This window comes from Sarcophilus harrisii, chromosome 6 (assembly GCF_902635505.1).
Source record: "Sarcophilus harrisii chromosome 6, mSarHar1.11, whole genome shotgun sequence".
NCBI classification, from domain to species: domain Eukaryota; kingdom Metazoa; phylum Chordata; class Mammalia; order Dasyuromorphia; family Dasyuridae; genus Sarcophilus; species Sarcophilus harrisii.
The window spans coordinates 120028573-120043384 of record NC_045431.1 but is presented as its reverse complement, the minus strand read 5'-3'; the positions used below and the strand labels follow the sequence as shown (position 1 = coordinate 120043384).

The 14812-nt window shown below is 35.9% G+C and overlaps 1 protein-coding gene across 6 annotated transcripts in view; it reads left to right on the top strand.

Annotated features, from left to right (window-relative positions):
* The window catches only part of FAT1 (FAT atypical cadherin 1), a 175584-nt gene that overhangs the window by 133900 nt on the left and 26872 nt on the right, over window positions 1-14812 (top strand). For all 6 annotated transcript variants that reach the window (XM_031941398.1, XM_031941401.1, XM_023505791.2 and 3 more), the window contains 6 exons: window positions 490-686; window positions 6388-6541; window positions 7367-7600; window positions 9252-9641; window positions 13060-13274; window positions 14137-14274. In XM_031941398.1, the coding sequence (XP_031797258.1) occupies window positions 490-686; window positions 6388-6541; window positions 7367-7600; window positions 9252-9641; window positions 13060-13274; window positions 14137-14274 (1328 nt within the window). The remainder of the gene's footprint in view (window positions 1-489; window positions 687-6387; window positions 6542-7366; window positions 7601-9251; window positions 9642-13059; window positions 13275-14136; window positions 14275-14812) is intronic.

The following is a 14812-nucleotide window of genomic DNA, read 5'->3' as shown; positions in this document are numbered from 1 at the left end:
AAAATGCAGTATAAATAGTTTGAAATAACATCTTTTAAAATATATTTCAGATTCTGTCACAGTAGTTTTATTGCTTATATAGGGTTTAAATTTGGTTTATTAGATTGTTTCATTTTTTTATTACTCCCCACATTTCAATGAAATACCTACTTATCCTGTAATAAATGATATGAGATTTCTAATAGCAAAACTGCAGATGGATGATAGTGAAAATGAATCTTATGTAGCATTTGTGCTTCCTTTTGGGGTACCACACTAAATGTTAAAAGCATTGCTTTAATGTATACCCCCATCACCTAACAGAGTATCTGACAGCTAATAAGCACTTAAATAAATGCATTCATTTTTTGACATATATAAAAATATTTACTTTTATCTTTCATTTACAAAAATATAACTGTAAACAAAACAAACTGAAGACCCTCTGTATAATTAACTTTATGTTGTTTCAGCTATTTTAACAATATAATTTCTTCCTTGACCATATAGGAGGAGATCCATTGGGCCAATTTGCAGTTGAAAATATCCAGAATGAATGGAAAGTCTATGTGAAGAAACCTCTAGACAGGGAAAAAAAAGACAACTACCTTCTTACCATTACTGCAACAGATGGTACTTTTTCTTCAAAAGCCATAGTGGAAGTGAAAGTTCTTGATGCAAATGACAACAGCCCCATTTGTGAAAAGGTAGGAAATGTACTTTTAGGAGCATTCAACATCTATCTAAATTGAATTTGGTGCTTAGTCTTTGAATTATTCAAGTATGAAGAAACAGTTTATTATAATGTGCTAACTCTTACAGATAAATAGCAGGCTCTTCTCTCTGTTATACTCAAAGATGAATTAAATCCATTTAGTAAAGTTTCATTGGATGGTTTATCTGAGAAGATAGCAGTTGTCATGCCTGTTTACCATCTTTAGCTTTGAGAATCTGTTTCTGGGCCTGGTCTTGTCCACTGAAACCTTTCATTTTTGTAGTACATCATAAAATAGAAGTATCCTGGATTCCCAAAGTCTATACTGGTATAATACCAACTTTGGCATGTCCCTTTAAATGAAAGAGGCTTCATTCTAGGTCATTGAGATGGACTTTGTATTGCTCATCTGAAGATCACCTCAGTTGAGATGTTCTTCACTTAAGGATTGAGCACTTGAAGAATTCATTTTCAAGACGTAGGAATACCAATGAACTGAGTGTTAGAAGGATTAGAAACTTTCTTGATGGAGAAGACCATCCTTGTTGAAATCATCGTCCTTTCAAAGTATTATACAACTAAATCTGGCACTCGGTAGAATTTTATTTTTTCTTAAATTTCATTTCAGCAGAAGAGGGAAACATCATAAGTAGGGCAAAGAGTAGAGGATGTTTCAGAACTGTTCTTCTAACCTGTTATATAACCTTGAAAAATGGGTATCACCATGTCATTACCTTAGGAAATTTAGAGGTCATCTAATTCAAACCTGATTTTATAGAGAAGAAATCTTAATCCAATAGAAGCAGCATACCCTAAGATCAGGCCATAGTTTTTTGTTATTGTTGTTGTTGTTTTGTTTTGTTTTGTTTTGTTTTGTTTTGTTTTATTTTGACAGTGTTGCAACTAGAATCAGCATGCCACACTGGTGATGGAGGACAGAGACCACAACTTTTGTTTTATCTTATAATTTATACAAGAAAGATTTACTCAGTCTACTTAATTTATTTGTGTGATGGAAAATCAAAAAAAGCAATAAATTATTTGGCAAGATCACAATACCATTAAAAAAAACATTCATTTGATTATCATTACTCAGTGCTTCAAATTGATTCAGGAGAAATTGAGTCTTTCTTCAGGTCAGGGCATTGTTAAATGTTGCTAGATTTCTGTTGAGCAGAAAGTAAGAGAGTATTGGGCCTGGAGTCAGAAAATCTGAGGTTACATCCCATCTAGACAGTTACTAGCTGTTTGACATTGGGTAAATCACTGTCTCAATTTCCTCAGCTGTTATGGTGAAAACATTAGCACCTCCCTCTCAGGATTGTGAGCATCAGGTGAGGTCATAATTGTAAAGGGTTTAGCATAGTCTCTGGCACATGAGTAGGTACTTTAAAATTTCTTGTTTCCTTCTTTCTTTCCTCTCTTTACTAAATTTTCCCTACAATATTTTGTAGGGAACCTTTCCTTCTTCTCTATTTGCACTATTCCTTTTTGAAAAATATTTTATTTTTCCCAACTTAGATGTTAAATAACTTTTAATATTTGTTTTTAAATTTTGAGTTCCAGATTCTTTCTCTTCATCCCACCCCATCCCCACTAAGAAGGCATAGTTCACCATGAAGTTACGCTGAATGTTATCTTGTGAAAGAAAACATATATTCCCCCCCCCCCCAAAAAAAAAAACACATCAAGAAAAATAAAGTTGAAAAAAAAGTATTCAGACAGAGTCAGTTTTTTCTCTTGGCATGGATAGCTATTGGAATCCTAGTGTCAACTCAACTTGAAACAAGGTGAAAACTCAAGGGAGATGTCAGAATCTTAGTGTTAACTCAATGGAATTGATACAGTGCTTATTGGTTCACACCTTAGAGCAAATCCTTACAAGGTGATAAGTTGCTAATACTTATATAAACAATGCTTGTGTTCACACCTTTAGAGAGCTCTTATAAGCAAGAAGTATTTAAGTACTCATTGGAGTTCACATGTTTGGGAGATTTTCAGGGTTTAGTATGAGATAATCTGAATACATACCTCCCTTGAAGTTCTTAGGGCCAGAGAGCACTCTGGGAGATAACCCATAATCCCATTCTCTCAGAGGAGGAGTTAACCTTCGGGAGATCATATATATAGAGGAAGCTCTTAGAGCTTCAAGAGAGTTACTTGGGAACATTCCCAGGGGTCGGAGAGGAGCACTCTGGAAAGAAGCCCACAAGCCCTCTCTCTGAGGCAAGAGAGATAAATTTAAATCTTCCACCTTGGTGCTGGCTTGGAGGCTGAAGAAAGCAGAGGCAGAAGCCAAGGACAAAGCTGCAAGAGCTCTTAGAACCAAGCAGAGAGATAGGCCTCAACTAACCCTGCTATTTTGGAAGGAGAAAATAAACGTTTGCATTTTTACCAGCTGGCTGCATTTTGGGTGATTATTTACTTGTAACTGAAACTAAGGCTGCCTCCAGAAAACCTCCCCAAGAAATCCTCTCTCCCAGAGAGAACTCTTATTATTTTAAAGAAGAAAATCACCCACATTGGCGCCAGAATGTTCCAAGCAAGAAATTTGCTACACAAAAGGCTATGATAAGAAAAGGCACTTTATTAAAGGCACCAAGATTTGTACTCTCTGTGGGCAATAACAAAAGATTGCAAAAAGACATTTTCTAAGGGCTTACTTACACCGGAACAAAAACAATAGAAAGTCATTTGTACTCTCTGTGGGCAATAACAAAAGATTGCAAAAAGACATTTTCTAAGGGCTTAATTATACCGGAACAAAAACAATAGAAAGTCATTTAAGTTTTTGCATACAAACAGGAGGATACTTTAGATAAACTTTCTTCCTGCTTTCTGAGAGTGTGAGAAATGAGTCTTTCTCAGAGGTTTTTCCCAGAGAATGTAAATGCACTTAAGTGTTCTGGGGGAGGCTGTAGGTATTGTTCTCTTCATCTTAACCCCAATTGCCTTAGTAAAAAAAAACATTTAAAAGAAGAAAAAAATCTCTTGGGACATAGCTCTAAACTGCTCCACAGAATGGTTGAATCAGTTCACAACTCCACCAACAAGGCATCTATGGTTTCATTTCTCTCCATTCCCTCCCCCATTTGTTATTTACTTTTTATGATCTTAGTCAGTCTAATAGGTATGACGGTAGTAGCTCCGAATTTTAATTTGTGTTATTTCTCCAATCAATGAGTTAGAGCATTTTTTTTTAATATGGATAAAATAGCTTGATTATTTCATCTGTTCATATCCATTGGTCATTTATCATTTGGGGAATGGCTTTCATTTTTTTTAAATGAATTTGACTCAGGTCCCTATATGTTTGAGAAATACTGCCTTTATCAGAGAAACCTGCTTCAACATTTTTTTCCAGTTACTATTGCTAATTGTATTTACTTCTGTTCATTCTGTTCTCCCTTCTTTCACCCTGTCCTCCCTCAAAACTGTTTTCCTTCTGAGTATCCCCTCCTCTAATATGTCCTTCCCTCTATCACTCTTCCCTCTTCTCATTTCCCTTTCCCTCCTGCTTTTCTTCAGGATAAAATAGATTTCTAAAGCAAATTGAATTATACTATGGCTTTTGTAGTATTTATTTCTGTACATGGTGTATACCACTCTTATGCAGGAGTGTTGCAAGTAGTCCATCTATCTGGTTTTCATCTTAGCATCCCAAATGTCTAGCACAGTGCCTGGTACATTATTGCATATTAATAGATGTTTAACTAATGATGACTGAGTTAAAATGAATTAAACCCAACCCTTGCTGACAAGAGCATTGTAGAGGAAATCATTAATTTAGACTGGGAAAAGGACCTTAGAATTCCTCTACTTCAAAACCTTTCTTTTATAGATGAGGAATACAATGCTTGAAGAATTTAAGTGACTTGTCTGGGATTACTCAGTTGACAAGATTTGGATTCAGACCCAGATTTCCTGATTTGATGTTCTTTTTAACTTCGTCAGAAAAATGGGGGAATATATGAGAAATAATAATGTTTGTACTACATATCTCACAAAGTGATGAAACAATTCGACACTCTTGAAGAACTATGAGAACATGTATTATCGTAACCTAGTTCTTGAGAAATAGTGCATAAATGGAGAAACTACAAGTGTAAAACAATATAGACTGAGCACCAGATCAATATTAGAAGCCCACTAATTCTAAAGAGTCAGAAGAAGAAATGATTAATGAGAATCAGAAAACAAAGACTTCAGAGGTAGAAAATGCCTATTTGTTGTGGATCTGGCAACAGGTTTACTTTCCTTTTTCCAACCACTTTGCAATTGCAATTTGCAATTGGAGATAAAGCTCCTCAAAACATGACTGGTAAAAATGTTATGGATTGGGAATTGGCATACAAACATTACAGAAGATTGGAGGGTTTGGATTGAGGAAGTTGATTAGGAGAATAGTGTTGGAAGTAGCTGATGACAAGATCTATGTCAAGTGAATCCAGGAATCTGACAGTGTGGGAGACTCAGAGGTGGTGAGTAGGAGAGAGTGTAATACAAGTTGAAGGCAGGAAATGAAGTTCACAAAAAAACTGAGGTTCCCAGAAGGTAAGAATTTGCCCTATAGGGTTTTTGACTGGAGTCAAGGAGCATCCTCATATATCAGATATGAAGATTTTTCTTCTTTGGTCTGGCATTTTCAGAGTGTCTTTTAGCTTTTATCACAATTGATGCCACTTCAGAAGAACAAAATATACAGTATTTACAAATGTAATTGGACAAAATAGGCTATTTAAAATTTCTCTTAAGATTTTCTTTGACAGATTAAGTTATCTTAAAAAAAAAAATTAACTAAAACCTTATATTTTCATTAGTATAGATGTAATGCCGAAGAAACTGAGCAAGGCAGATTAGAGACCAATTCAATAGTTTATTAAATGGAGAGAAATACTGGGACCAGTGGATCCATGGTTGATCCCAGGGCTAGACGAGACTATCATCTCAAAGAATCTAGCCCTGAATCTTGGGGACAGCAAGCTTTTTATAGAATAACAAGAACAATGACATAATGGAGGTACCTAGGTGGGAATAATCTAATGGAGGGAAGTTACTGATACTCTAATGACATCTAAAATGGATAAACCTTTATCTTGCCAAACATTAAGAAGGAATGTCTATAAAATCTTTATTTCAAACATTAAGAGGGAAAGGTTATAACCTAAGGCAGAATAACTAAATAGGACAATTGGAAAAACTGGGTCACGACATTGAAAGGGAACTTTGGCATAACATAGAGACCTCCTTCTTAGGAAAGTGCTTCCAACAATGCAGATTGGCACCAGAGGTGAAAGGCCTTTCCTAGGGTTACATACAATATGTGTCAGACATGAGGATTCAACTGTGAGACAAGCTTTCAGTTTCCTACACTCTGTCGCTTCCCATCCAAAGTATATCCTCAAATATAAATGCACATTTTAATTACTGATAAAAATAAATTATCTCAGAGCTGCCCAGCTGCTTATTGTTTTTTGTAGTTCTTAATTGGATAAAGTTTATCATGTCTTTAATAATATTTTATTAACTAGCTTAATAGTGGGGAGTAAGAAAAATGTAGAGATTTCAATTTTTAACAGTTAATCTCTTAGTCATATCTTATGAACTATCACTGAAAATGATTTAAATGTTTCCCTCCCACCCTAATCCTTAGTAAATACTACAAATTCATTTTTCCCCTTCAAATGTTTTAGAGTGCTTATTCAGACACAATTCCTGAAGATACTGTTCCTGGGAAACTGATCATGCAGGTCTCTGCTACAGATGCAGATATCCGTTCCAATGCTGAAATTACTTATACATTGTCTGGTCCTGGTGCAGAAAAATTCAAACTGAATGCAGATACAGGTAAAAGACTATTGGCTGCAAATGAACTGCAGTTTCTGACCATGTCTAATATAGTTAATTAGGTCATTCTCAGAAATCTTATCTTGTTCTTTTTATGTATTTTTTTTGATGTTACATAAATGATATTTTTTAAGTCTAAAAGAGTCCATAGAAGAAAACACCACCATTAAGTAATAAAGAAAAATCTCCATGAGCCCATAATTGAAGTTTTCTTTGACTTTTTTTCTTTCAAGTTAAAGATCATACCTTGAAGTTTGCTTCTTTGCCCCTTTTACTGCTGATATTTTTCATTAAGTTGACTTTATTGTCTCTCCTATCAATTAGCTATCATAAACATATAATTTGGAATAGTTATTATTAAAATAACAAATGGTATTTAATTACTGACATCTTTGCCTTTCCTAAAATAGTCTATTTGTTAGGCATTTTCTCGTAGAATTAGTTGTACCCAAAAAAATCTGAGCTTCTGTAGAAGATCCCATGAGTCTATGATATGCAAACATGTAGTTGCAAAACTTAACTAGACAGTTTACTGATGGAATTTTGGAATTCATAAGAGACCCTTGCTTTAATCTTTAAGATTAAAATCCCTAGCAACTGGCATAGTTTGTGAACCTTGCACTTATGAGACTGGTGCAGCTGTTCACTCAGACACTGACAAAAGTGTTCACCAAAGAAAGACCATTTATTCAGGTATTATGCATGCAGAAGCATGGGGGGGAGGGCGCAATAATGAATAGATTTAATGTTATAGATGACTAGGCAAAATCTCTTCTCAGATTTCAAGTGAATCTCTTTCTTTAGCATGTGGTGTTTGTTTTTTAGGCGAATTGAAAACATTTGCCCCCCTGGATCGTGAGCAGCAAGCAGTTTATAATCTTTTAGTCAAGGCTACAGATGGAGGAGGACGATTCTGCCAGATGAGTGTTGTCTTCACATTGGAGGATGTCAATGATAATGCCCCAGAATTCTCAGCTGATCCTTATGCCATTACAGTGTTTGAAAACACTGAACCCAAGACACCATTGACGAGAGTACAAGCCACTGATGCAGATGCAGGTATGTAAATAGGGTATAGAGTCCTAGAAGATCTCAGTTCAAAAACATCTTTAGACATGGATTTGTGTGAGTTGCTATCAATGACGTGACCTTGAGCAACTCTTAATTTGTTTGTCTCAAGTTTTCTCAATTATAAAATGGGGATAATAACAACACCCTACCTTGCAGGGTTTTTATGAGGATCAAATAAGATAAAATTTATAAAGATTCTCTAGCACAACTATGTGCCTGGCACATAGTAGATGCTGTATAAATAATTGCTCATTCTGTTCTCTCCTCTCTTGGATCATAGGGAGAAGAAACCTTAGAGTTCATTGATCCCAGTCCCTTTATTTCTCAAGTGAAGAAATAAAATGGGCATAAAGAATAAAGCATTGAACTTGGATTCCAGAAGTTTGAATCCTGCTTCCAAGTACTCGATAGCTAGCACTGTGGTCAAATCATGTCACCATGCATTTATTAAGCATCTACTGTAGGCCAGGCATTGTGCTAGGTCCTTTTGTTTCAAAGACAAAAATTATAGAGTTCTGTACCTGGGGTGACCTCAGTTTTACCTTCTTGTTTGCTACTTGCTAGTTACATCATTTAGTTCTTCTGAGTGTCAGTTTTGTTATCTGTAAAATGGAGACAATAATGCTTTTGTTGTATGCCTCACAGCATTGTTGTGAGAAGTGCTTTGCAAACCTTAAAATACCATTTAAAAAAATTGTGAATTCTCATCATCCTGCTTAGTGTCTTGCGCCTGAGCTCTAAATGAAATGCCAAATGCTTTGAGGATTTTAACATTCTATATTAATTATAAATATATATATAAATAAAATGAGAATTGTTATTATGGAGAATTTAGAATTTCTTGTATAGGAGAGTGACAGGAGAAAATTATGTCTTTTAGTATTTAACAACACCAGACTTTGAGAAATATCAAATTTCGTAAAGCAAGTTGTAATATCTTTTAAGAACAGTGCCACAGGTCCTGGCAGTTTAATTTCAAAGCATTTTGACATGAAGTTTGTTATATATTTCTTGAATGCAGCACTAAAGTATCTGAGAATGGCAAAGAGGGCAATTACTCATCAGTGAAATTAGTTAATATGCTGAATTATTAAGAAGAACTCTGTAGTCTGTCTTGGAATTTGACACCCTATGGTACTTTAGCTGTCTAAAGATCCACATGTTTTCTCGAGGTGTAATTCTTATTCAGATTATGAAAAGCTGGTTAATTGTAACCAGGAAGCCAAGAAGCAGTTTTTTGGAGTATGTTGTAATAGTTACGAGTATAACAAGTCTAGTTGATTGGTTATTGTCCTTTCTCCTTCTCAAAGAGAACATAATATGACATTATTATATTAGAAACAAGCTACAGTGTGTCTGACTGTGGCTGATCAGACCAAAATAAGCTCAGACTGGTTCTTCCATAGGTTGGACCCAGATAGTCCATATGTGAAGTTCTTTAAATTTAGGGAAAATAAGCCTAAGGTTAACTTTAATTTTTGCACACTCATCCAAGTCCTCCATTACTCTTAGACTTGGGAAAGAGTTTATTTTAATAAAACATCTTAAAATGTGGAGACATTTCTAATGTCCCTTTCTTTTTACACACACACACACACACACACACACACACACGTAATTTCTTCTTATTTTTGGCTAGGATTAAATCACAAGATTGCCTACTCATTAGTGAACTCTGCGGATGGGCAGTTTTCCATTGATGAGTCATCTGGAATTATCCGATTGGAGAAGCCTTTGGATCGTGAGTTACAGGCGGTATATAATCTGATTTTGAAAGCTGTAGATCATGGTGTGCCAAGAAGGCTGACTGCTACAGGCACTGTCATTGTATCTGTTTTGGATATAAATGATAATCCTCCTGTGTTTGAATATCGTGAATATGGAGCCACAGTGCCCGAGGACATCCTTGTTGGGACAGAAGTTCTGCAGGTGTATGCGGCCAGCCGAGATATTGAAGTCAATGCAGAAATCACTTATGCAATCATCAGTGGCAATGAGCATGGAAAATTCAGTATTGATTCCACAACAGGTAACTTAGCACATGTCACAAATAGAAACCTTTTATTAGTCTACTAAATAGTTGGCTTCTTATGCATTATATAATATACATTACATAATTGTGTATTTTATATACATATGAATACATTTATATGTGGATATATTAGAGAGAATGCTAAAGTAAAGTAAATGCTAAACTTTTTCATTTTTTAACCTTAGTAGTAGCTGAAAAGGAGTAAGTGTTTTCAATTACTGTTCTAGCCATAAAGTCATTTTGTTTTAAGTTTAAGAGAATCAGTTATTCAATACCTGGCACTGTGCTAGACAAAGCCAAAAATGCAAGATAGCTTATATTATCTGAAAACAACACATGGCTTGGTGAAGTAAATGCTAATACATACAGAATAAGCACAAACTAATTTCTCAGAGGGCAGTAACAATAAGAGGACATTTCATCTGTCTGGTGGCCTTTGGCTGAGCTTCAAGTACAGTAGAAGCCTTGTTTCATACTGGATCAGAGAATTTAAAGCCAAAAGGAACTTTAGAGATCACCTAATCCATCCCTTTTATTTTATAAATGAGGGAACTGAGTCTTAGAGAAAGAATGGGGATCATTTCATTTGGGCATTTGTATCTCCAGGACTTAGTTTAGTTGCTGGCACATAGTAAGTAGGACCTTAATAAAAGTTTCAGTTCTTATATCCAGTCAGTTCCCAGTTTCTACATTTTCTTTACAATCATAGATTTAGGAGTAGAAGGGATTTTAGAGGTCATGTAGGGGGCCTCATAACAGAATATGGGGGTTGTAAAATTATGATTTGTTAATCAGCAAATGTTTCATTTGTATACCTATTTTATACACCCATCATACCTGGAGTCACATAAAAATTTATTGGACAAAAAAGGAAGTTAAATGGGAAAAGTTTGAGAAGCCTTGAGATAAAAGTATCATTCAAAGGTTTGTGCTGGGCCCTGACATCAGCCTGCTTTTGCAATTTTATCATTTAGAAAACCTGCATCTCAGCCCAGGTGGATTATTCATTATCCTTTTTTCTCTTCTTATTCAATCTCATCTCCAGACTTTTGCTTATAGCCTTGCTCCGTGCAAGAAAGCATGAAAGATAAACAAAAAAGTGTATTGGGGGAGCAGTTAGATGGTGCAGTGGATAGAGCACTGGCCCTGGAGTCAGGAGGACCTTAGTTCAAATCAGGCCTCAGACACTAGCTGTGTGACCCTGGCCTTAATTCCAATTGCCTAAGCTCCCCTACCTCTCCCCCTCCCCCCAAACTTTGTGGTAAGTTTTGGAATTCAAATAGAAAGTTTTGGAATTCAGAAAAATGGAATTCAAATAGAAAAATAAAACAATGTCAAGGAATTAACTTTCTTATTAAGGGAAGTTGCACATAAAAAAAATCCAGTGCAGGGTTAGATAAGAAGGCTCCAGAATCCTAAGAGTTCACTACAGTAAGGTGGGTGGGGAAGCCCCATGGCCTTTTTCAGATCAGGTCATTTGGCGCAATGATCTAGATTTTGGAAGTCATAGAGGAAGTGTGGTGTTCTCTTCTATCTCCCTCCTTGGTTCCAAGAGCTCTTGCAGCTTGTCTTTTGTCTCTTCCAGCTTCTGCCTCTAGCTCAGCTCCAACTCGTGGCTTCTCAATCTCTAACTGAGGCTCCCCTCTCAATCTTTTCAACTGAATTCTCCTGACTGAGCTCAGCTGTTTTTATGCTCTTTTAGAGGTATAAACTCAAAGGTTGACTCTCAGAGGAGGCTCTGAGAGTGGGATTATGGGAGGTATGAATTTGGATATCTCATACTGAACCCTGAAATCTCCCAAACATGTGAGCTAATGTGTGAACTCTCAAAGGTGTTACCCTAAGCATTGCTTCTATTGATTCCATTGAGTTATCACCTTGTTTCAAGTTCTGGCTCATAACAAAGGAGGGCAGATGATAAGATCTGAAAAGCATCCTTACCTTTGTTGTGTAAATAGCTATGTCTGCTCAGTAGATAGTGGACTTGAGGATCCAAGTAGATTCAGGGATTCTGGGCTGCCTCCTGCAAAGGAGAGTGGGAAGCTCTGTGTTCAGGTGGAAGGACACAAGATGAAAAGAAACAGTAAAGATAAGGTTGAGAGAGGTCATTTTGTGACACTTAAGACTTAAATGGAGTGTGGGTGACCTGGGGAAAGATGTGACAAAATCTTTCTTCCTATACCAACACTATTTTTAGGATAGGGAGAAGGGAAAAAGGATCCCTCCTAATGGTGGGCTTCTTCCCCCCCCCCCCCCCCCACTATTGGTGTAGATTATCTGGCCTCAAGGAGAAAGTAGTAAAGAATGCACTTTATTCTATCACAATTTGCTCTTCTTGCAAGATTCAATTCAGGCATTATCTCTTCTATGAAACTTTTCCTTATTGTTTCAATTGAAAATGATTTCTCCCTGGAGTTTTATATATAATCCTTTGTCCTAAGCTTTTCTGGGCATTTATCACATTCGACCTTGTATTTTACTTACCTGTGTGCATATTTTGTCCTCTCCTATTATTTTGTAAACCTTTCCCAATTGAAGGCAGAGTCTATGTCAGTCATTTTGATAGCAAGTGTTTTTTAAGCCCATATGTATGTGCCAAGCACTGTGCTAAGAAATAGGTACTGATTTTTATCATTTTTATTCCCAATTCTTTAGCATAATTCTTAAAGATATTTGGTGCTTAAACATCATTTTATCAGCCCTGGCCTGTTCAGGTTGATTACATGCTACAACCAAACTAACTTTATTAATGTATTTCTTACATGGAACCCCATTTTCCCTTGCTACAGACTATTTCTTATGCCTAGAATTTCCACCCTCCCCTCTTCTTCCTCCCCCCTTTGTTTCTACCTCTTGGAACTCAAGATGCTCTCCTCTTAAAGACACCTTTTCAGATTGCTCCAGTCCACATTCCCCATATTTATTTTCTGATACAGTGTTTCTCCTAGGGCTAAAATACAAACTCCTTGAAGGCTGGAACTGCCTCACTTTTCATAGTTGTTTTCCCAACATCTAGCAAAGTACCTGATACATAGCAGGCTAAGTAATGATAATATTTAACATATGCTTGTTGATTAATTAAATGTTGAATTCAGTTGAGTTTTAGTGTCAGAGATGTAGGAGGACAACCCAGAAAATAATTTAAGTGTAATGAAGTAAAAATTACCATGAAAACAGTGTAGAAAAGAAGTCAGGTAAGAAACCAGAGAAGGTCTCTAGAGGAATGTTCATATTTTCAGAATATTGTATTTGAAAATGAAAAAAAATATGTGTTGTGAGGAGACTCATCTCTATAAAAAAGATGTAACTGAATATTTTGAACTTGTTTAAAAAGTTGTAAGTCAGGAGGATATTATCTTAATAGAATGGTATTGTTCCTTTAACAGCTTCACTTTATATTTGATATTCTTTACAGGAGCCATATTTATTATTGACAACTTGGATTATGAAAGCTCTCATGAATATTACCTTACTGTGGAAGCCACTGATGGAGGCACACCTTCTCTGAATGATGTCGCTGCAGTGAACATTAATGTCACAGATATCAATGATAACACCCCAGTGTTCAGCCAAGACACCTATACTGCAGTGATCAGTGAAGATGCTGTGCTTGAACAGTCTGTTGTCACTGTATGCATTATGCTTTTATTCCTTTCCTCCTGCTGCAATTAACTTTAGTTTATCTTTATGAGAGATCTCTATGAGATTATCTTGCTTACAAACTATATGAGAACATTAAAATATCAGTATATTAACTGATATTTGACTATAATCATACAGCTATCCCCTTCTGTATTGAGAGAGTTTGGAACCCGAAAAGAAGTCTGTTTTGGTTTTTTTTGGGGTTTTTTTTTTTTCTTTTTCTTTATGGGATGTTTATGATACTTTGTAAGACTTGGTTTAAGTATTCAGCTCTGTGTCATCTACTGGCCTTAGTATGTCATCTGCAACATTCACAAAACTTCCTCCAAATCCCCATCTAATTTCTTGTGCCAATCCATGTTATATTAAACTGCGATGAGGAAAGCCTTGGTGTGGATGGATAACTGTGTTACACAGGTTGAGTAATATTTGGTGAGGTGAATAGAGAATTGGCCACAGAGACAGGAAGGTCTGTTTGACTTGTTTTAGACATACATTGGGAAGATCACCCTCTCAGTGCTCAAGGCACATTTCTAAGGCTCTTTAAGTTGGAGAGAAAATGGTTATCTTCAGTAGTAGAGTTTTCTGACCTGAGAGTTCTCTAGAAAAAGAATATCATGAGTCCAGAACCTATTGTCATCATGTGTGTGTGTCTGTGTGTCTGTGTGTCTGTGTGTGTGTGGTGTGTTCGGTAGTGGAATGCTTACTAATTTTAAGAGCTGATTTTTTTTTCTTTTTTTGGTTCTGAGAACAGTGTTTCAGACAGCCACCTTCTCTTAGGATGCGTGTATTTGCTAGTAGTCAGTCCATATCAAAGAGCAATTTTAAACAAAGTTATATTCTTTTCTAGGTTATGGCAGATGATGCTGATGGACCTTCAAACAATTATATTCACTATTCTATTATAGATGGTAACCAAGGCAACCCCTTTACTATTGATCCTGTAAAAGGGGAAATAAAAGTAACTCAACTTCTAGATCGGGAAATGGTAAGAGAAATTGTTTTTGGTTGTTTGATGTTGTATAAATTTTGTGAATGGGTTAAAAGTCAAACACCCAACATGCTTATTGAGTACTAGCTTTGTACCAACAAGAAACTGCTGAGGATTGTGCAAAGCTCCAAGAAGGTTCTTAGAGTCTAGTTGTAGAGAAAAGTTATTAGTACACCAGAAGAAAAATAGCAATCCCAAGAGATTTAAATGAGAGGACATGCACGCAAAAAATGTTACAAGATTATTCATGATTTCTTGTCAAATGACTTGTGTAGGTAAGAAGTACTCCAAATTGAAAAGAAGGAAAGATTACACTCAGATGGAGTGGGTCTAGGGTAGCTTCTTAAATGAGAATGTATTTGAGGTAAGATTTCAAGGATGATTTGGGTTTAGAAAAGGAACAAATGGAAGAGAATATTCTAATAGTGCAGAATTTTATCAGTTTCTATTTGTAACATCAGGGAACTGATGGTTTTCAGAATTTGAACTTATCTTAGGTTTCTCATAAAAAAGGTGACAAACTCCAGGCTTAACT